The sequence below is a fragment of the Sceloporus occidentalis genome, unplaced genomic scaffold (assembly GCF_023333645.1).
Source record: "Sceloporus occidentalis isolate IW3139 unplaced genomic scaffold, rSceOcc1.0.p SCAF_243, whole genome shotgun sequence".
Classification (NCBI taxonomy): Eukaryota; Metazoa; Chordata; class Lepidosauria; order Squamata; family Phrynosomatidae; genus Sceloporus; species Sceloporus occidentalis.
Window position 1 is genome coordinate 962,140 of NW_028317223.1, and position 22,635 is coordinate 984,774.

General features: G+C 43.8%; 2 protein-coding genes across 18 annotated transcripts; both read left to right on the forward strand.

The window, feature by feature from the left end:
* The first annotated feature begins 496 nt into the window (after positions 1-496).
* LOC149276272 (CUGBP Elav-like family member 1) lies at positions 497-7,049 on the forward strand. 9 transcript variants are annotated; one of them, XM_089503794.1, is made up of 13 exons: positions 497-523; positions 1,999-2,179; positions 2,491-2,573; positions 2,740-2,788; positions 3,097-3,231; positions 3,333-3,412; positions 3,767-3,928; positions 4,528-4,591; positions 4,735-4,863; positions 5,534-5,653; positions 6,046-6,231; positions 6,687-6,830; positions 6,922-7,049. In XM_089503794.1, exons 1-13 carry the CDS (start codon positions 497-499, stop codon positions 7,047-7,049), a joined length of 1,488 nt encoding a protein of 495 aa, XP_089359920.1. The 9 variants fall into 9 exon arrangements, with proteins under 9 accessions (XP_089359920.1, XP_089359918.1, XP_089359919.1 ...); XM_089503792.1 differs by lacking the exon at positions 497-523 and adding an exon at positions 1,567-1,637 and having other exon boundaries at positions 1,992-2,179; positions 4,516-4,591; positions 5,534-5,644; XM_089503793.1 differs by lacking the exon at positions 497-523 and adding an exon at positions 1,567-1,637 and having other exon boundaries at positions 1,992-2,179; positions 5,534-5,644.
* A 6,026-nt stretch (positions 7,050-13,075) lies between these two features.
* On the forward strand, positions 13,076-22,635 carry LOC149276273 (43 kDa receptor-associated protein of the synapse-like). 9 transcript variants are annotated; one of them, XM_089503801.1, is made up of 8 exons: positions 13,076-13,288; positions 15,724-16,062; positions 16,938-17,096; positions 17,676-17,774; positions 18,174-18,296; positions 20,482-20,535; positions 21,623-21,822; positions 22,563-22,635. In XM_089503801.1, exons 1-8 carry the CDS (start codon positions 13,076-13,078, stop codon positions 22,633-22,635), a joined length of 1,260 nt encoding a protein of 419 aa, XP_089359927.1. The 9 variants fall into 9 exon arrangements, with proteins under 9 accessions (XP_089359927.1, XP_089359928.1, XP_089359929.1 ...); XM_089503802.1 differs by having other exon boundaries at positions 13,097-13,288; positions 17,676-17,778; positions 18,178-18,296; XM_089503803.1 differs by lacking the exon at positions 20,482-20,535 and having other exon boundaries at positions 13,097-13,288.

Sequence of the window (22,635 nt, forward strand, 5' to 3'; positions counted from 1 at the left end):
TTAGTTTTCGCACCGCGGCTGCTGATTCGCGGGCTTTCCAATCCGAGCTTCCAGGAAAGTATGGTGTGCGGTTTTCTGATCTCCCGCTGACACTCGGCTGATTCGTTGGCGCCAATCTTAGCGTTTCAGGTTGATCGCTCGTTGGCTAGAAGCACCTATTGGGAAGAACTTTGGCTAAAAGAACATTAAAAAACATTTTATAGTGCGATAAACACTTGAGTAGGATGACGGCACTTGGGACATGGAGCTCCCGTCTATCGGTTCCATGAGGATCTATACGGTCCATGTGTGCGTGGTGAACACGGGTGATTATGTATCTATGTGCAGTCCTTATCAGTCGGGGATGTCTGTGTGGATCAGGAGAGCCCTAAATCCTATAATCTATCTGCCCTGTGAGGTTTAGCAAGTGAGAAGGATAGCACACGGTTATTAAAGTAATCTCCCTCATTAAAGGGATACGTAACAGGCGGCATCTCGTTGGACGTGTTTAGACCTCATGGTGACCGGGATCAGCACGGCAGATGTAGTTAAAGAAACTGCTGGAGAAAACCTGGCATGACTGCCCTTTAAATTTGGTGGTGGTGGTGTGGGGGGGGGGTGATTTGCGGGTGAGGGTCACGAGGTACCGTCAGACAGTCTTTGGATTTAGACACGGAGTGAAACATGGTATTTTACAAGGTGGATGTTTAGTGTAGAATACTGTATTGCTGTATGGAGAGCGGGTATTGCCAGGTTCCTCGAGGGATTGTTTGTGATGTCTTTACGTGAAATCACGTTTCGCATCGCGTCGCCTTAGCTTTTAGGACGTTATAGATTTACAGACAAAGATTGCGCTGAGCGACAGATCGCTGGCGTCTTGAAGGCTTTTGGCCCCAGTGATAAAGCTGCAGAATCTAACACTGTGTGATCGATGAAGAGCGTTTCAGGGCTTTCTCTTCTTTCGTATGTTGCTCTTATTTAGTAGATGCATTGAGTTTGGGAAGTATGTGGTTAAGCTGGGTGGCATCGGCCTGGTGGCAGATTTTCCCTTTATTGAAAAGCTAAGCGATGGGTAGCGCTTTTGGGTTATTAGTGTGGAACTTCCAACGCCCGGGACCCGGCAAGCTGGTGTCTTACTCCGTTCCGCTCTGTCGCTTTCCCCTATCTCTATCGATCTGACGTTCTGTTTATCTGATGCTGCACTCAGTACTGCTTCGCCAGGGAAAAATACACAAAACAGGCCCCCGCGTCAGCATTTTCATTGTGCCCCGGACTGAGCTGCTCTTCACATGGTAACGTCCCTTTCAAATCGGACACCAACTTTGTCGCGCCCTCCGTGCCTCTCCCAGTCCGCTCCGTCTGTCTTGTCCAGTGCTGAGTTCATTGAGGACTCCGCTTGTTGTCTCCCTCTCTCCCTCTCTCTCCCCGTGTCTCTCTCTCTCTCTGTGTGTGTGTCATCCGCACGGTCCGCTATGTCTCTCTCGTCCCGGTCCGTGTAGCGTCTCGATCTGTTCTCGTGGCCGGCCCGGGCGGAGTTGAGCTCTGTCTGCTTGTGTTTATTCCAGGGGGGCTAATTAGAAAAAGACCATGGCGTCATTTAAACTTGATTTCCTGCCCGAGATGATGGTGGATCATTGCTCACTGAACTCCAGTCCCGTGTAAGTGTTCCTGAGCTGTCTAATGTCTTGGATTTTGGGAAGTTGTCTCTGTCTGATGTGTGGCTGACTTTACGGAATCTTTTCTTTGCTACTCGTGCCAAGAGTTTTGGGGGATTCTCGGGGGCGTTTGGACTTTTCCGTGTGTGTCCGAATCCGTCCCTCTAAAGATTAGGTTAACGTTTTGTGTGCGGTGCCTGCGTGATTATCTCTGTTAGTGATCAAGTGCTGTCTCCCTCAATTAACGTGACATTTTTTTGTGCACTTATTGAGTGTTTTTATGTTTGACACCCCGTAACTCTAGCGATTCCTAATTGCTGCTGAACTCCTGCCTTTTTGTTTTTTTCTCTGCCGTAGATCAAAGAAGATGAATGGAACCATGGACCACCCAGACCATCCGGATCCTGACTCCATCAAAATGTTTGTGGGACAGGTCCCTCGCAGCTGGTCAGAGAAAGAGCTGAGAGAACTTTTTGAGCAATACGGAGCCGTCTACGAAATAAACGTCCTGCGCGACAGAAGTCAGAATCCTCCTCAGAGCAAAGGTGAGCCTGTCCCCCCCCCCCCCGCGTCCTCTGGTACTTGGGGTGCGGACCCCCTGTATTCTAATAACGTCAGCGCACCAAGTGCCTCCTCGTGTCCGGAAAGGTTCCAGAATGTAGCGTCTGACAGGACGACCTGTACCCCCTACTGAGGGACACGGAGCCTTCCGTGACGTAGCGTGTTCTGGGAACTCTAGGATATGGAGCTGTTATTCCCGCAGCCTATGGCGTGTTTGTATCGCTTTAAGGTTAAAACATGGCAAAGTAAATCCATAGATCGAAATGTAACCGCCTTTTTTTATTTTATCTGTAAGGATGCTGTTTTATTACTTTCTACACACGGAAAGCTGCGTTAGAAGCACAGAACGCGTTGCACAACATGAAAATCCTTCCTGGGGTAAGAAGGCTTTTTTTTGTTTGATCTTTTCCCATTCGCTTGGCTATTCTTTTCATAAACCCCGTGGCTCCCAGGTTGACCGTCAGTGTGTTAGACGTACATTAAGCATATATCTGTCCATTAAAATCTCTCTAACCCGGAACGATTTTTTCTTTTGCGTGCCTAGATGCATCATCCAATTCAAATGAAGCCAGCCGACAGCGAAAAGAATAACGGTATGTATGCACAAGCGTTGGGTGTCATGTCTGGGGTACTTCCAGAGCACCGATATCTATACTTCCTCTGTGATCCAAAATAAAATGTTCTCGCTTTTCCTGACCTCTGCCCCCACACCCATAATCGGCAAGAACGGAGGATGTCCACCCTGTTTTACTTTATTTCCATTAAAATGTCAGCCTTTTTTTGTAATTTGTATTGATTTTTATAATATAATAAAAGCAATAGTTTGGCTGCTGAAAGCAAACAGCCCAAATAACATGTGAATAGTCACTCTCCCTGACGGAGAATCTCCTTGTTATCTTAGCCGTGGAAGACAGAAAGCTGTTTATCGGGATGGTTTCCAAAAAGTGCAACGAGAACGATATCCGCGTCATGTTCTCTCAGTTCGGCCAGATAGAAGAGTGCCGAATCCTGCGAGGACCTGATGGCTTAAGCAGAGGTAAGCGTTCACCTTAAAACCGAGGCCTGCTGTTGCATTTAAATTGTGGAAAATATTACGTTATATAGCCATGTTTGAATTTCTCTGCTAACCCTTCGCAGGTTGTGCGTTTATCACATTTACAACTAGATCCATGGCACAAGGTGCAATCAAGGCCATGCACCAAGCACAAACTATGGAGGTAAGTTCGGTAATCTCACTACACGTGATTGCCAACGTTGTCTTCGTGCCTAGCTGTAATGCCATTTTCTTTAAGATGTTTTTGGTGTGAGTTTCCATAGTTTTAACAAACATCTTCACCCTTCCTGTTCCTGACTATTAATTCTTGGAGAAAGGAGTGTGTCCACCTTTAAGCAAAATTCCAGGCGACGCGCGTCTTGCCTTGTAACTTAACATCAATGCCAGGAGGGGTTGTTTGAGGCCGGTCCTCCTCGTTAGAGTTGTGATGCTGGAGGGCTTGGGGTTTCCTGGTGCCTGGGAGTCAAAACGTTTATTTTACGTTGCCATGTTTGACATTTTTTTGACGTGTTCTCAGGGATGTTCCTCTCCGATTGTAGTCAAGTTCGCAGACACCCAGAAAGACAAAGAACAGAAACGAATGACGCAGCAACTACAGCAGCAGATGCAGCAAATCAACGCAGCGTCGGTTTGGGGGAACCTCGCAGGACTCAACAGCTTGGCCCCCCAGTACTTAGCAGTGAGTAGACCTGCAGCTTCGGTTCCCCTCACTTTTGCCTGCTTTAGATTGAATCTGAGTTGCATTGCAGGGTCGGCGCTGCCTACTTCTCGTGTTGAGCTGAATATATAGAAAGTGGCAGTTATTCCTATAGTAGGGTTTAGGAGGCAATCATTTTATCTAATAACAAGGGGGCTCATTAGTATTGGCCAAGTGTCAGAGCTACTGGAAATTTATAACCGCTTTTTTTTGGTCTGTACAGTAAAAGTAGACTAGTTTTACAATAAATTAAATGAAAATGGATCTGGGGTCCATTGAAGGGCATATAACGTTCTATGTGTTCAGCTCACAAACAGGTGCTGAAAAAAGCTGTGTTTTTGCCGCCTCCGACTAATAATCCCCAAATCTGTATTTGCAGTGCGATAACATCTTATTTTCTGTGGTGGTTTTTTTTCCTTGTCCTAATCCACCTTGTTGCGTCCCAGTCCCCCCAACTCCTCGCGTTCTTGTGCACCCTGTGGGTTTCTGTGGTGTGTGACGTTACTTCTTCCCCAGAGCGGAGCGAGGCCTCACTCTCCTTCTTGTTTTGTTTTTGGTGTAATTTCTAGCTTTATTTGCAGCTCCTACAGCAGACAGCCTCCTCCGGAAACCTCAACTCCCTAAGTGGCCTGCACCCCATGGGAGGTGAGTACTCCACGGGAAGAACATCAGGTGTGTGCATTTTGCTTTTATTTTTTATCTTTCTCCTTGTATTGTGTGAGCTTTTCGGATATGGTTTGCTCCCTGTTGCACGTGTGGGGTTCTCATGCCCAGTTTGCATGTTTCAGGACTCAATGCCATGCAGCTGCAGAACCTGGCAGCTTTGGCAGCTGCCGCCAGCGCCGCACAGAACACCCCCAGCCCGGGCTCGGCACTCACTGCCTCCAGCAGCCCCCTCAGCGTCCTGGCCAGTTCTGGTGAGATGCGTATATTTTGTGCCGACTGTCTCTTCCCTTTACAGGACAAGCTTGAGCAGTTCAGGGGTAAAGACAGGAGAGCGCACCGGGTGGCGTTTAACTGTACTAGTAAACCAAAACCATCATGGTGATATCAGGTGATCTCTGGTCAGCAATGCAAGCGGTGCCTTTCTCTAGAGCCGTTTTGCATTCTTAATTTGGATGTTACAGGTCATGTAAAGTATTTGACCCAAATGTGTAACAAAGGGAACCAACGTAAATGGCTATATAGACAAACACATTAAAGCTCACTACTTCTGCCTTACTGGTGAATCTCAGTCCTCGAGGAATACAAAGCGAGATGTTTGCTGATAGCATAGATGGGAACGGCGCTCATGTTTGCTGCGTGCGGCAGTCGGTTGAAGCGGTGCGTCGCGCATGGGAAATATGAGCTTCTGTCCCTTGTCAGTGGTGCTGATAGTCTACCATAGAAGAAAAATGTAGCAGCGATGACCCAAATGAACTTCAGGACTGTATTGTGAAAAAAGGTACAATTTGATTCACCAGCCAGGTAAGAGAAGTGTGCAATGAAATGTATGCCCTTTACATAGGCCTATAAAGAGTAATGGGCGATTTGCTTTAGTGCGTTAATTTTGATTAATTTAAAAAAAATGTAATATTTTGTCTTCAGGTTCATCCCCCAGTTCAAATAATAGCTCATCCGTCAATCCCATGACCTCTCTAGGTGCGTTGCAGACGTTGGCGGGAGCGACTGCCGGGCTCAATGTTAGTTCTCTCGCAGGTAACGTTGGTGTCTTGGTGCATTTCTCACCTGCTTTCCATATCATGGGGTGGAACTACTGACTTGGGGGGCATTAAACTAATAGATGGAGAATTCCACCTTGCCAGCACTTTATATAACTTAAAAAAAAAAAAAAAAAAAAAAGCTTTCAAAATCTTTTCTGCGATATTGTGTATAATTATAAAAACTTACTAGGTTAGGTGGAAAAGCGGCTTGTCTTCTATAGGCTGCATGTAGGATTTGAATAAGCTGAGTTTACGATGCACCAGCAACATCTAAACCTTTTAAAGAAGTCTGGTTGCCTGGGTCAGAAATGGGCATGATTTGTCTCGTGAATGAATCTTTTGGTGTCGTCTTTAACCATCACTAAGTGTTCTTTACTCTCTTTTCCTTCTGTACAGGAATGGCTGCTCTAAACGGAGGCCTTGGAAGCAGTGGCTTGTCCAACGGCACCGGCAGTACGATGGAGGCCCTCAGCCAAGCGTACTCTGGGATCCAGCAGTATGCTGCAGCCGCGCTGCCCTCGCTTTACAACCAGAGTCTCCTGTCCCAGCAAGGCTTGGGGGCCGCGGGGAGTCAGAAAGAAGGTAAATGCCGAAGGATCCTTTCAACAGCGCTTGCTTCAAGATCTTATGGCAAACAGCGTGTCAGTCGCTATGGAAAAGGTGTATAAATCCCACCCAAAGCGCGCCTTTATATAGTTAAAAACAGCTCTGCATATACACTGTATAGTCCTAGATGTTTTATTTACAGAGCCGCATAAGTTATGGTGCGTAAAAGTGATGGAAAACCCTTCCACTTAAAATTAAGGGGGTAGTAGAAGTATTATTAAACATTCATCTACAGAGACCAGACAAGCCAGAAGGCTTGTTTTTCCCTTGGAAATGTCATGGTGCTGCCACAACCACAAGGGATTCTGGGTAGGCGCATGCAAATAAGGTCAACAATAATCACCTTTTGCCTCTATTATCCACTTTATACATGGACCCCTTGAAAGAAAAAATAACTGACTCTCGATTTTTTTAATTTTTTTTTTACTTAGGGCCAGAGGGGGCAAACCTTTTCATATACCACCTGCCGCAGGAGTTTGGAGACCAGGACCTCTTGCAGATGTTCATGCCGTTTGGAAATATTGTGTCCGCCAAAGTTTTCATCGATAAACAGACGAACCTCAGCAAATGTTTTGGTAAGCGAGGCAGCTGGCAGGCCGACAGTCGAGGGATACCCCACCGTGACCCTGGTACAGCGTAACTTCATGTTGCCATTGTTGCTTTCAGGTTTTGTGAGTTACGACAATCCCGTCTCGGCTCAGGCGGCAATCCAGTCTATGAACGGCTTTCAGATTGGAATGAAACGCCTGAAAGTTCAACTGAAACGCTCGAAGAACGACAGCAAACCGTACTGATACATACTGCCCTGGGAAGTGAGCGAGAAGGATGTTGTGGTAAGTGTGGGAAGGAAGGTCCAAAGCCAGGAATTATGGCCAGAGGAGCACAATTAGTGAGCACCCGCAGACTGTGCTGTCTCATCAGCCCCGAAGCATCTTCCTGTGTTAAAAGCCAGAAGCCTCTTCCCCTCCTAAAGACTCTGGGTACAACTTTTTTGTTGTGATATATATATATATTTTTTGCTTCGTATGGAAGAACAGCTTGTACTACTTGTTCCAAGTGTTTTATTTTGGAGTTTAGGTGCCATATCAGTGATTTTTCTTATTTGGATTTTGCTGTGTTTGTACAATGTGTGACAAGTCCCAATGCCAGGACCCTTGGAATGGGATAGTAAGCACTACTGGTTATCAGGCACTGGGCCAGCCTTAGAGAGCCATGACCCCTTAGCTAACCGCTCGTTGCCTGGGGCACATCTTCCTCTGGGAGCCATGCTATGGCTGTGGCGAGCCTTTAATGTTGGGAAGGTGTCCTTCCATCTCATTCACAGACACTGCCATGACTGACCAATATAGCCTTCTTTGGATCATATGGTAATGTTACAGCAGTCCTCCTCCTAAGTCTTTTTTTTTTTTTTTTTTTTTTTTTTTTTTTTTTTACACATAGGTTCACCTGGACAATTATATACATAATGGGGAAAAACAAGTGGTCCTTTAAGAATAAAAACATTTGCCTGCGATATTGTCCACCTCTCATGTGGCAAGCAGAGCCGAGAGGCGACAGGGGTCAGGTTTCTCTAACCTTTGCAAGCTGGCATCCAGTGTTGCGCAATCGAGTAGCTAAGTATTTCATGTGCTTGTGTGTGTATGTACAATCCAGTACATACCTACATGCATGTACCGTGATCTACATGGTGAAGATGAACTGCTAAAACTTGAACTCTGTACCCGCAGAGAAATGTGTTTTTTTTGTTTTTCTTTAAAGTTTTGATTTGGTATAATGTGAAAAAAAAAAAAAGTATTGAGGCTTCCAGGCTCCTAGAGTAAACTTTTATCGAAAAAAATTAAATGTGAAAAGGTGACAGACGGAGAGGAAAAAAAAGCCTGTTAGAATGTTATTTCTATTTTTTATAGAGGTTTTATACAGCTCGGAAGAGTAAGCAATATTTATTGCCTAAATTATTTCACTGGGAAGAGACTTTTGTAGAATACGGAAGATGGTGAATTTTATTTTGTGTTTTATACGGATAATGCTTAATCATGTTCATATTGTATCACACGGCTTGTGGGGGGGGGGGGGGGGGGAGTCGTACAACAAATCCGATCTCACCCGATTTCTAGACATTCATCCAGGAGGAGCTCATATGATTATGAACCCCTGCAGCCCTCCAGCTGCTGCAGGACTACATCTCCCATAATGCTCTTTCATCTAAGATACTGGCTGAGGAGTATGAGAGATACCATCCTGCAGCAGCTGGAGGGCCGCAGGTTGGACAGCCCTGGCCTAGGTGGTGGTCTAACAACACTAGAAGATTCTTACTAGAAAGCCAAAAAAAGTATTGACCTTGACGGCGAGGGTTCTGTAGGTCTTCACGTGGTCACAATCAGTTTGTCCCATTCTGTTCCATGTTGGGATGCTGGGCTGAGCTCAAATTAAGCCTGGGTTCCTCTGTTGGGTTCCTCTTGCATGGTGGTTCCAGTCTCTTATGTCTGTTGAATGTTATGTCACTTCCTGGCCCACTCGCCATCGAGTGTGTGTGTGATGTTGTCTTTCTTCCAGACAGTGAGGGCCACCAAGCAAGTTCTTGTGCCCTCATTGGCTGCGCATGTCTGTGTGAGCTGGGCCTTGGCGGCCGGCATTGTCTTTCTCTCTGTGATTTGATGTGTATTGCGTTGTGTAACTCAGTGCTTCTTCCTGTTCTCTGGTTTGTTTTTGTTTTCTAGATCCCTTCTGCCATTTGTCCATCATTGTGCCTCTAAAGCATGTCGGTGTGGCGTTCAAGTACATCGTCCAAATCCTTGTTTCTCCAGCTTCTTTGATGCTTGAACTCTCACCTCTGAACTTGTGTTGACTTTTTTTTTATGCTAATGTGTATTTTTATGATGTTTTTTTTTTTCTGTGTTTTTTTTTGTTTTTTTTTCCTTGTGTGTTGCCAAATTGATTTTGCTACAAAGAGGGACACAATATTGAAATCCGCTTTGATTATAAAAAAAAAACCATAGAAAATCTATTTTTCTAGAAATTCATAAAGTAACCACTTAATTTTGAAATGATACTTTGTTACCTATCCCTTTTGAGCTGGCGTACCCTGTTTAATATGAGTCCTCTTTCTATCAACAAACTGCTTTAATTAGGTAAAATTAAATTAATACATTTAATTTTTTTTGTAAAAAATAAATTTAAAAAGACAAAACGAAAAAGAAAGTGAGATTTAAAATCTCGTACTAAAAGGGGTCGAGTCGCATTTTGTTAAATAAAAAATAAATGGATATGGCTTTTTTTCTTTGGAATTTGGGGTTTTGTACCATTTTTCTGTTGTAAGCTTGGTTGCCCCCTTAGAGTGCCATCTCCGTGACAAAACGTGACTTTCCTAAAGTAATTGTGCCAAATAAGCGATCCCCCTCCCTGTCCCGTCTTGTTTCACCATCGTATCAGGGTCTTTCCTGAGATCACTGAGCTCGGAAGGTTTTGTTCTGTGTGTTTTAGAGGTAAACGTACAAAAGCAGGGGGGTATAAAAGAGCATTTTAAAAGTCGACAAGCGGCGTCCTTTTAATTTGTATTTTGTGTCTAGCTGCGTGTTCGGGCTGTGCTCTGTATTCATGTCCTCAAAGTCAAGATTGTCTCATTCAGTCGCTTCCCTGAGGGGTCCAAGGTCCGGGTTTATGACGAGGGGAGAGTATGTGGACAGCAGATGTCGCTGCTGCCTGGCCGAGACAACCATGCCTCTGGACAAGTCGTACGTATTCATTCAGAGAAGCCCACCGTGCGGAAAACCTCAGGACCGCGAGCCAAAGTAACGGCCACCTATAGAATGCTGCTTTACCACAGGTCGATCCCGTTCAAACATTTGCAACCTGCGTAAATCCATTTTTCATTTACCGGTACATATTTTATTCCACACTTTCCAAAAAAAAAAAAACACCCCTTTTTTTATTATAATTATGGGTTGGGTCAACCCTGGGGCACCACTTATTTTCCCCAAAACATCGAATCCTTGGCTTTATGCGGTGCTTTAAGTCTTGGGGTTTTTGGGGTTCTGAATTCATGGGCGCAGTCCTCACACGCAGCTCCTCGCAGTACAGATCACGGCTGGCTTTAGCCCTTCTAGCGGGGGGGCTATGACTCCCTTCTCTTCCTCGCATCCCACGTTCTCAACACCATCATCCGAAACAATCAAAATTTGCCAACTGGCTTTCTTCTGACTACTTTTTAACAAAAATATCTAGTTCTGTGGTGATTTTTAAATGCATTGCCATGTTACCTCTGCCTTCCTGATCTCTGCCTGCTTTTTGTGAATACTTCTGTATAAAAAAAAAAAAAAAAAAAGGAAAAAAAAAAAACTTTTTGGACACAAACCTGTGGCTTTTATATTGGTACAAACTGATTGTAGTTAACACTAGGGTTTTGTACAGTTTTTTGCCTTTTTCTACTAGAAAACAATGTAAAGTGATTTATTTCACAATGTGAAGTTTAAAAAAAAAAAAAAAGAGAAAAATTGCCACTATTTGACCAAGTTGTTCTTCTGTGCTGCCGTAACAGAACTCATGAAATCTCTCTCCCTTTACAGATTATTTTCCTGTCTGGAATTAATTTTTTCTTCCCTATTGTGTTTTTTTTTTTTTTTTCTTTTTGTTTTGAGTTGCAAAGCAAAATGTAGGGTTTTTTTGTGGTTTTTTTTTTTTCTTTTTCTTGTGTGGAATTGTTGTAATCTGTAGAAAATACATTTTTCTTTAATGGTTTAAGAGGAAAAATATAAGGTAACCACTACCGCACGTTTTGTGGATTTAAAGAAAAAAAAAATCCCGTTTAAGTTTGAAACCAGTGTGTCTGTGTTAAATAATTAACCCTTTGTAACCTTTTCTTTCTGTCCCCCTGGGTACTTACCGATGTTTTAATTGTGCACACACGTACCGACTAGAAGTCATTTTGTAAACAGAAGTGTGGTACCTTCCTTTGTTTGTTTGCTATTAAACTGTTTGAGAAGAAACGGCCTTGCGTGTTTTATTTTAATCTTTCAATCCATTGATAGACTTTATTCACGTGCAATAGTAATTGAATCATGCATTGTGCCCAGAGTCTAGTGTGTGAGAATGAAAAGCAAATGAACTAGTGAGTATAAGTGTGGGTACTTATGTTGGGCTGAATAACATCATCTCGCATAGGAGCAGCGGGTTGCTCCAGCAACAAGCAAGCATTCCATTTATCCATTGACCACACACACATACACACACATACACACACACATACACACACATACACACATACACAATATATATTTAATTTGTACTGAGATGTTTTTTGTTTTTCGTATATTAAAATTGAGAAAGTGGGTTTTCAACTGGCCAACGACGGAACACTCAAGGAATTGGTATTTAAAGGCAAAATTCCCGCACGTATTCACAAGTTCACTTTTTTAATTCTGTTCGGCATGCGCTTGACTCTTCTCACTATTTCTGAACACCGTGTGGGAAGTGTTCTTTTGTGTTTGCAGCCCTTATAAATTTGATTTAGTCATATATTTCACATTAATTTGTGCTTGAACACCCCTTTGCTTCCAAATGATTGAATATTACCTTTATTTATACAGCGCCAACAATTTCCGCAGCGCTTCTTACAGTCCGTACCTTCAAAGGAATGACAAAGTCTGAAAGACTACGGCAAATCCATACATTTAGGTAAAGCGAACGATGATCAACCTGCCCTGTGTTGTAGTCCAACTGCTAGTCTACCAAACATCAACCCGTTACCATAAAGAGGATCGTTTTAATTGTGCAATAAAGGTCTACGCACCCCTCCCCCGATGCTGTTTCAACCAAAGCTCTCCAATTTCGGAGGAAAACTTCATCAGACAAAACAAAGTTCACAAATAACTTTTGTCCCTGTTATGTTGGAAACTTAGCCCGTTCGTGGTCACCGTACCTTTTATCAGCTACATTTTTATTTACTTTTTGAAACTGAAGGATTATCAGATGATTCCGAAACGTATTTAATGTCCGCAGTATATTTCCTTCGCATCGTATGGACGCTTTAAGAGCGCCTCTAGGGATAATTCTGGCGGGTCTTTAAAAGACGTCCATTAACCTCAGAGTGCAGGAAGCATCTGCAGAGTTCATACATGGCACCGGATGGGTTCTGCGTGCCTCGGAGTGGTCGCCGTCTAGAGTAGAGAAATGTAACAAGCCGTAAAGTCGGGCAGTTAATATTCGGAGGATTGCAGAATGGTCTCTTGTCATCTTACCCTGCGAAATTCTTGCTGCCTCTCAAGTTGATCATTTGTCTTGGGGATATTTTTACACGGCTCCTTGGGAGGGGTCGTGCGAGAGACCAAATTAAATATGTTTGGAGAAACGGTGGGCTGCGGGTCCCTTTTTTTAAATTTGGATCTTGCGGCATGTTTGTTAATGGGGAGAGGGGTGGGATCAGGGGCTAGCTCTTTCGGTGACCTTGAGTCACTAGAGCTGGCATTCCTTTGATGAGACGGCGCGGGAGATTGGCAGGCACAGCTGTGCCAATAGTTGGGGGCTGGGGCGAAATCCAGGCGTCTCACTTAACCGGGCTTCTGCGTTTCCACTTCCAGGCTGAGCTTCCTTGCGTTTTCCTCGTAACGACTCCATGCTTGTCCAGTTGCGAGTTGAAAAATCACGAGCGGCCGACTCCAAAGTGATGTTTCCTCAGTGGCTTTCGCACCGGCCTCGTGAATAACCTCTATTTTTCTTGGGATCTATGGATCGGGTCTTCTTGTGAGCCCAAAGTTGGCCTTTTTCCCCCTCCTTTGGTAGGCGTTCTCCTTGGCAGTGTGCTGGATCTGCATATACACGGGATTATATGAGCCTTCTCGGTACAGGGATGGGGCAGGACCAAACCAAACAGCAGATACAGAAGGGACTCCAACTCTACCAGTCTAACCAGACGGAGAAAGCTCTACAAGTTTGGACTAAGGTGATGGAGAAGACCACCGATGCCACTGGCAGGTTCCGCGTTCTTGGGTGTCTGATAACGGCTCATTCTGAGATGGGACGGTACAAAGACATGTTAAAGGTAACACGGACCCGCTGGCATGGGGAAAGAAATCTCTGTGAATACATACAACATTAGTGTTTTTATGGGAAATAGATGGCTAAATAGTTGATTCCGTTTAAACCGTGTCTATGCTGTTATTAGAGTCGTGGTTCTGTAATTAGTCCCACGGGACCGTTCTCTTAGGTTGTATTTCGAGCACATTGCAGAAGTTTACCAAAACTTCCATTCCGAAAGGCATGTTCACAGGCAGAGCTTAATGGGGCAGTTTAATGTCACGTAAAAGCCCGGCTAATGAAAAAAAAAATGTATTAAAGTACTTGAATTGCACTTAAAGTGCATTCTAAAACGGATCAAAATTATAAAAATGACTTCGTTAAAATGCTCCTGTCTGCTTTAGACGCACGTTTTGGCTGCTTGGAGCAGAAAAGAGTTCCCGTTGAAGACAATTTGCTCTTTTCCGGCCCCCATCCCCTTGCTTTTTCCGGCCGAACGCATATAATAACCACGATTACCACGGTATATAAAACATCCTGGCACAGAGCAATGGGAGTTGGAGTACAATAACTACTACTGACAACTCGTGCCACTTTTAACTGCTTGTAATCGTGCCAATAACATATTTCTTTGGAGCATAGATAATGCCTATTTTATGAAAATGCTGTTACTGCTACTTTACCGAGAAATAAGCTCAATAATAAAATCCCCGGGGCTCAAAGGGAGCGTTTAATAAAAAAAAAAAAAAAAAAAAATCCTATTCTGATATAAACATTACCTTAATTATAGCCAAATAAAACCAAATTGGTGGATTTCATAAAATTCTAAATTTGGATTTTTTTACATTATCAGCATACGATGAAAAAAAAATGGGAAAAAAAAATCCTCAAATGTAATAAAGATTATTGCATCATGGGGGTAGTGAGTATTTTTTCTTTTGCTACTTCCGACGGCATCAGAAGAGGATTCATGTGATGCAACAATGAGGATTATCAAGTAATTAAATTATTGATCTATACATATTCACCTTTTTCTTTCTTTTCTTAAAAAAAAAAATATTCTTATGTCATTAAGTTCTTGTCGATTATGGATCCTTTTAAAAGATACCTTCTTGGGAAAAGCTCCACATCTCCAGCTTGCATATTACCATAAGTAGGATGCAACCAGAAGGATACGTTACAAATAATTGCTGTTTTGGGCAATTATTAGTTCAAACAATAAAAAATTGCTATTGCCGTTCCATAACATGTAGCGGTAGTAATTAAGATTTCCTCTCGAGGTGCCGGTATGGATTAGTGACTTAGGGAGAATGTTGATCGCTAAAAGGCACTGTTGACCTGGGGTGACCCTACTGAAAATCACCACTGCTTTAAGATCTTTTGTGAATATCAAACCTGGATGAATTAATGTTAAGAATTATAATAGCCCAGTGATTATACCACAGATCCAAAAACACCTCTGAAACCTCGATTGTTTTATGGAGATGGCTGGTGAGGCTCGGAGGAGATGGTATCCAGATGTCACTCTGCCGCTGGATCGTACGTTATACTGATTCTGATAATAGCGAGCGTTGGAGTATACCTACAGCAGTACAGACCTCCTCCGGGTATTACCCAGCCTTACAATGGGGGCTGCTAAATACACAACCCAATGGCAAAACTCTGGGCTCTGCCATATTCATAACAGATGTCAAATCGAGTTAAATAGTTAAATAGAGGTTCCGGATTGCTGGATTGCCTATTTAATAGCCAGAGAATGTGCCGAGGGCTGGATCGGGACAATCTTATTCTCCAAAATTAAAAGATCTGTCCCCTACCCAATCTTTAATTATCTAATTTCCCATCTCTTACTTTTACCCACCCTTTCATTTCCCCAAACTGACCTATTGCTCCCGAATATTTTTTTCCCACTGGAAAAAATGACTATGCAGAGACATTGCTTCTGTGGACAAAACTTAAGTACATGCGATTTCAGACGCCAGTAACCCGGGTGGTTCCATCACATTAGATTTGGGTTTAGGAAGTTTAGGAAGCAGATTAAATGAGTTGTCGGATCTAAGATGTAGGGAATGGTTCCTGGAGCTATGTTCTCTCCGAGAATCCTTTCCCAGTCTTCATGCAGATATGAGAGGCAGATGACACCATGGTGGCCGATGTCTACAGGTACTGAGAATTACTTTACCTTCTAGGAAGCGTTTAATAGGACATTCGTCCTCCATCTTTTTATCACAAAATGCATCAACCAAGGGGTTCCTCTTCTTGGTCGGTCTAACCGGTTTTTGAAGAGTAGATCCACAGAGCTAAAAAGTTTTGAAGACCATAGAATCTAAATCCAGTTGCCCTGATCAAGTGTCGTCCTGAATCTATTATATCATATACCGTAGCAATATTGGAGTGAAAAAACCCAATTGAATCACTTTCCCATAAATTGTATGCCCACACACGTCTGTCTGTTACAAGTTCGCAGTTATCCAGATAGACACGGCTCGAGAATTGGAGGACCCGGACTTTCTGACGGAAAGCTACCTGAACCTGGCTCGGAGCAACGAGAAACTCTGTGAATTCCAGAAGACCATTTCCTACTGCAAGACCTGCTTGAACATGCAAGGGACTTCGGTCAGCCTCCAGCTGAACGGCCAGGTCTGCCTGAGCCTCGGGAACGCTTACCTGGGCCTGAGTGTCTTCCAAAAGGCGTTGGAGTGCTTCGAGAAGGCCCTGCGATACGCGCATAACAACGACGACAAGATGCTGGAGTGCAGGGTCTGCTGCAGCCTAGGGGGTCTCTACACACAGCTCAAGGTTAGTGAACCGTAAGCAGTTTGATCAATGCATGCAATTAACTCAGATTGGGGGGAAATCACTAATGTGCCAAACCTGTGCTTAATGGCCCCAAACCACCCAGAGCTTCACAATGTCCCAATAACCATTAAATGAAACAATATCCAGTCCCCTAATGTTTTAATGCACATCGGACTTTCTTTATGGACTCCGGTGCATTTTCCGGAGCATGTATTCATAAGCGGGGGTTAGCGCAGGCGGTGTTCTTAAGTACGTGCCGGTGCTGAATCGCTCACCCGCTCAACTTGCGTACAGTAAATATAGACTCCAATGTGCGTTTTACTTGTAAGTTGACCTGGGGGGTGCATTTTCCTGAAAACATTCTGGACTTACGACCCTCACACTCTGGCTGTGTTGTATTTAAGTGACTTTGTAATCCCCAAAAGAGCCAACAAGTAGCTGTCTAAGAACAACTCCTATGATGCTAATCCTGTATCTACCAATGAACCTGCTAGAATTCCATTGGCCATTGCGGTGCCGGAACCCTACCGACCCGAGGGGTAAATTCCAAGCTGAATTGTTTGTCGCTGGGACATCTCCAGGTTTTCACATATAAGGCTAAGATCAGAAGATCAGAAGGGGACGTCTAAATAAACCCGGCAATTTTTATATTTGGCTACCCCCAAGTTACCCCAACTACTAGCCGCTTAACATAATCCAGGGTGCACCAAATATGCCTCTTCACGCCTTAGCCCTTCTCACCGGTAAATTCAGATTATTTTGCCCTTTCCTAAATGTTATTGGCGCAGCTTGCCGCTCCTGTTTGTCTCGGAAGCATCGAGATATGTGACGATATCAGCTGATGGCTGCATTTGACGTTTTTTCCCCACCCATAGGACTTAGAAAAGGCTCTGTTCTTCCCATGCAAGGCAGCCGAACTGGTGAACGACTACGGGAAGGGATGGAGTCTCAAATACCGAGCGATGAGCCAGTACCACATGGCCGTGGCTTACCGCAAGCTGGCTCGTTTATCCGACGCAATGGAGTGTTGCGAGGTATGGAATAAAGATGTATAAAGACCGTGAAGCTCTCCAATATGAACGTTTATTCTATTACTTATAGCCCTGTATGTTCTGCCCCCTCTCTTGGCAGTGAATTCCGTACCTTTATTGCCCTCACTGTAAAGAATCCATTCCTTTGTTGTGTATGAAATCTTCCCTCTGAGGACGGCGTCTTTGTACGTTTCTGTTAATGAACGGGTCACTGGAGAGCTCTTTATATCGGTCCCGCACATATTTATACAATGACCTAATAAGCGTAGTTCTGACCAAAGATAATGTTTTATTAGACAAGTCTGTTTATAGAGTCAAAACAAGGGAATTATAGCACAAGCGGGGAGCTAAGCGAGAGCTGGCGTAGTTTGCCTATTCATGAGCGCAAGAATGAATAGTATCTGGCTGTGAGTTGTACGGAGGAACCCTACCCTGTTTAAAGCCCCCACGCTCACATTTTTATTTTTTTATTCAGGGGATGCTGGGGGTGCAGGGAGTTTTTAGGCCGATAGGGATTCGGGGTGTAAATATAGTCCCGCGAGCCTAAATTTAGTGGTGGTAATGCCAAGTCTCATATCGCAGGAGTCCATGAAGATAGCGCTTCAGCACGGGGACCGACCTCTGCAAGCTCTCTGCCTTCTCTGCTTTGCAGATATCCACAGAAGTCACGGTGACATCGAGGTTAGTGGCAAAGGTTCTTTTTCCATGAGTAGTTACGGGGTAAACGCAAAAATTTGAAGACATTGTGCTGCCAAATGGCAGACCTGCGGAAGATGACGGCACGATATAAATGAATGAAGAGTTTGAACTCTCAGCCTTACTAATCATGGTAAATTCAATCCTCACGTCTACTGCCAAGAAGCCGGGCTTTTATAAACATTTGCGGAATCTTTTCCTACGATTCACAAGGCATGCTGCGGTGCTTCATACGTCAAGAAAAAAACAAACAAAATTATTTCCAAAGAGGCTGTGATTATTACGGGCAAAAATATTTAATAAAAGGTTATAAATTTAGATTGATACCTTCTACTCTTTAGGTGTGTTATTGTGTCTGGTATTATATTATTGTGTTTTTTGCAGAAAGCCATTCCTCGGTATGATTCTTCTATGAGCATTATGACGGAGATCGGTAACCGGTTGGGTCAGATCCATGTACTGTCGGGAGTGTCTAAGTGTTGGCTGCTCCAGAAGGAAATGGAAAAGGTGATGGGGCAATGAAATGGTTGGGCAAAATATTGAGGGTAAAAGTTCAAGGTTATAGATGTTGGACTTTATCTATTGAGACTATGGTATATAAATAATTTTTTAAAGAATAGGCTATTGGTCCCAAGACAAGGATCTTGGATAATTGGTGATGAAGAACGTTCTGAGGAATGATGAATTGCCAGCTGCAGCATCCATGCCTGGCCCTTCCATCTATCAGGGATGGAGATTTCCATCATGGTAGCCGTTGGCCTCTATGTTTCTGCAGGGTTGAGTTAGCTTCTTTCCAACCACCTCTTGTGTACTGTCTTTGTGAATAGATTGCTACTCCACTGGGGCTTCCAATCTCTGGTTTTTGGCTTGGACATCCTGCTTTGTTGAAGGCAACTCACGACCCATTACAAATGTTGAGGGCATATATCAGGAAAATCACGTAGATTGTTTCTTAATCCATAATATCCCGGTTTCCGGTGGTTTCTTTATAAGAAATTATGAATATTCTCGGGGATATACTCAAAATATACACAAAAGTAACACAATTTAAAACTCACTGAGATTCGAAAGATATCGCCGAGCCCCTCTCCCACACACACGGACAACCAAGACGCTTTACCACCCAACTAGATTCTTTTTTCAGCTGTTGTCAGGCTGTCCCCACCACCGGCTGTCCTTTCTTCTGTACCCAACTCTTGGCTGGATGACTCCTCCTGCTCATCTGCCTCAGTATTTCTCCTATTACCACTCCAAACAGCTGCATGTGTGTCTCTCCTGTGTTCCCCCCCCCCCCACATGGTATTCTTCTCGGCCCATAACCGCAACTTTTCTTCCAGCCTCACTTGCCTAAGCTGATCCATCACACTCTTTCGGGGCCGGTTAGAATCGCCACGTGTCCAGGGGAAAGAAGACTATGTGGGGACCCGGGTTTACCTCTTTATGTCTCTGGAAATCATAGGCCGGTAGTCACGTTAGTCTGCATTGTGCACTTTGGGCCGTGAAAGCGGCCATTGGGTAGCGGTGGGGGGGGGGGGGGGATGCTCAGTCGTCGACATGCCCTTCATGCTTTCACTGAGACAGGAGGAAAGTATTGAGTTGTGCATGCTCTGGAGATTTGTAGGCTTGGGACCCCATGGCCATGTCTGTAGACTCCGTTTGAAAGAAAATGGCCCTGCCACTGTCTGGAGCACAAAAACTGTGAGGGGTCCAAATGTCATCAATTTCAGTCAGTTTGAGGGTTTTTCTCTCCTTTTCCCTCATTTCTTTATTCTTTCAATTTTTCCTTCTCTCTTTTTTCCTCTCATCTCTCTTTACTTAACCTTCTCCCTTTGTCACTTTTTTTCTTTCCCCCTCTCTTGCTTTTCTCTCTTCACTTGTCTTCTTTTTCCTGTCTCTGTTTTTCTCCCCAACTTTCTCTATCTCTCACTTTCTTCTCCTTTGCTTCTCTTGGATTTCTCTATATTCCCTTCGCTGTTGTTTCTGTATTTTTTCTCTCCCCCCTCTCTCTTCTCTCTTTTGGGAGGTTAAACAGCCTGTTCCATATAAAATAGATAAGTTCAAAGCGTTTTTTTTTCTAAAATAATACAAAGCTGCTAGAGTATAATCCTAATGACTAACGGCTGACCCTTTACGTGTCCGGTACGAACATTGGGGGGGTTAAATATAGCACTTTATGCAAACAATACCTCCATAAGTACCAGCATGTGGCTTATACATTGGGGGTAGGAGGTATTCCTGCAGCGGCCAATGGGAATTCGCCAATGGTGGCGTCTGTTTTGTTTTTCTTTAATTAGCAGACAGTTTTTGTCTCTTACTTATTTTCCTTATTTTTTGAAAATTTCTGCCATTTTTAAATGCCCTTAAATGTATTGATTATATTCCACAATTATATTACCGGTATATTCCACAATTATATTACCGGTATATTCCACAATTATATTACCGGTATATTCCACAATTAAACCTTACATCAAAAGCTGCTAATTTTATAATAGGAGGAGAGGAGGCCTATTAGCTGCCTAAACCGGCCCTGATTGGTCTGTTCAGTCTTTACATTGTATATGGAGTATACGGCTCGGCTCCGAGTTGCGTCTGTACTGTATATAATCAGGCCAGCCCTGGGTGCGTATATATTACACAATAGCCGCTGTTGGCTGCTAGTCTCCGCTTGACACGTGTTTCTAATCTCCAGGCTCTGGATGGCCTCCAGAAATCTCAGGAGTTGGCAGAAGAAATAGGCAATAAGGTGAGTCAACCAATCGCTACGAGCTTGAGACGATGCCTTTAACTTTTTACTTACCCTCTAACTAAAGATACGTCTCATAAGGGTTCACCGAAACTTTTCAAAGCTTCTTAGAGTTCCAGAACAAAACGCCAGCATCTTCAGCAGATCATTCTAGGGCTTTACTGTGCGAATTTACAAAGGGTAGATTTAAATGGCCGGTCTCACCCCACATTCACAGAATCATACAGAGATTCTCAGTTTTCCACCCCGGAATCTCAGAGAGTTAAAATAATGTAGCAAGGAAAAGGTTACAATATTACTTTAAATAGCACTGAAACTGATTGCTTTGTGTTCCTCCCTAGCATGACTGGGACCTACTCTCTCATCGAGTTCTCCCAAACTCATTTAAATCATTATTCTAAAAAAAAGAGGAATTTAGCACATTTTAGCTTAAGCATAACTTGTTGGACGTTTATAGCAAAGTCAGGTATAGAGGGTTCTCTGCAGATCCACAAAGCTTTTCACAGCTTCAGTTCATCCTTGAATCATCTTTCTTTTCCATTGGAACTCGGCTTCGTAGAGAGACTCGTGGGGAAACTCATGGTGCCCCCAGTTTAGCTAACTGTTCTAGGAAGATAAGGTACAGCTAAGCTCAAAGATCTTTGTGAATGTCTTATTGTGATTAGACCCCCAAACATTGATTCCCCAGCAAGTTCGATGAGCGCTTGGAATTTGATGGGACCTCAGCAGAAAACAGGTAGTGAACTCAGAAAGTGTTTAGTGCCTTCAGCTCAACTCAACAGACCTAACATTACGTTCGGGTAGCTTCCTGGATTTTAAGTTTTGCTAACTCAACATCTAAACCTACATTTCCTTGGTCCCTTTACTCAGCGTACTTCTCCCTCCTTACTACCTTCTTGGATATTCATGGGAACTCAGTACCAGGAGCAGTCAATGCAGTTCTCCAGCAGTAGAGCAACCACTCGTAGACATGTAATTCAAAATGGCTGGAGAGACACTTGGCTCCTTGTGTTCTACGCTCGATCTGTTCTTTTGTCAGTCTTGCCTTGAGTGTTTATTTACTTTTACCGGTTTTTTTTATATCCAGCTCTGTCTGATGAAGGTCCACTGCCTGTGTGAAATCATATACCGCACGAGGCAACAACAAAGGGAGCTCCGTACACACGTGGTGCGGTTCCACGAGTGTGTGGAGGAGATGGAGCTATACTGTGGCATGTGCGGAGAATCAATTGGAGAAAAGAACTGCCAGCTCCAGGCTCTGCCCTGTTCTCATGTCTTCCACCTCAAGTGAGTTAAACCAGAGGATCCCAGAAATGTGTTCAAGGAATCCATGTTGTTAAATTATGCCTTGTGCTGGTGATTCAGTCTCTGCCATAGTATTCAATATGCATGCGTTAGCCGCAAAAGCCGATTAAGGTCCTCTGTTGACCAACGATGCCATAACGATCCCAACGTTTAAAGGTTGAATTCTGGCATTAAAAGGGCTCTTCTATTTGGCTAAATGTATAGGACACCTACCTTTCATTATTAGTGTCTTTCATAGGTCTTGGATTGTGACAGTAGCACAGACTCTGTTGCCCAACATTTCCCATGGCCGTAGAAGGACACTCGCTTGGTGTGACCACCATTAGTCCGGAAGGATTCACTTGCTAGCTAGCTGTGTGTGAATTTGGTGCTTGACAGCAGCTCTCGTAGGTTTCATAATAGTTTGTGGTGTGTAATATTTCAGTTCTATAGGGTCAGGACTGACACCTACTGTGGCACATTGGATAGTGCACAATCCTAGCTTTCTACATCTCATCTCTCTTATCTGTAGACACGCTTACACCCCTTTGACCCACTTGTGGACCACTGAGTCCACGTCATGGAACGTTCTTCTAAATACTTCTAGTGGAAAGGTTTAAATAACAGGTAGTACAGTATTTTTAACTAATATTACCTATTACATGAGCAGGATTCAATTTGCAGATTAATTCCGCGCTAGAACATGTTCTATGGTCGCTCCATAATTCCTTTTGTCCATGCAGATGTCTCCAGACCAACGGAACTCGTGGCTGCCCAAACTGTCGCCGTTCCTCCGTGAAACCTGGCTTTGTGTGA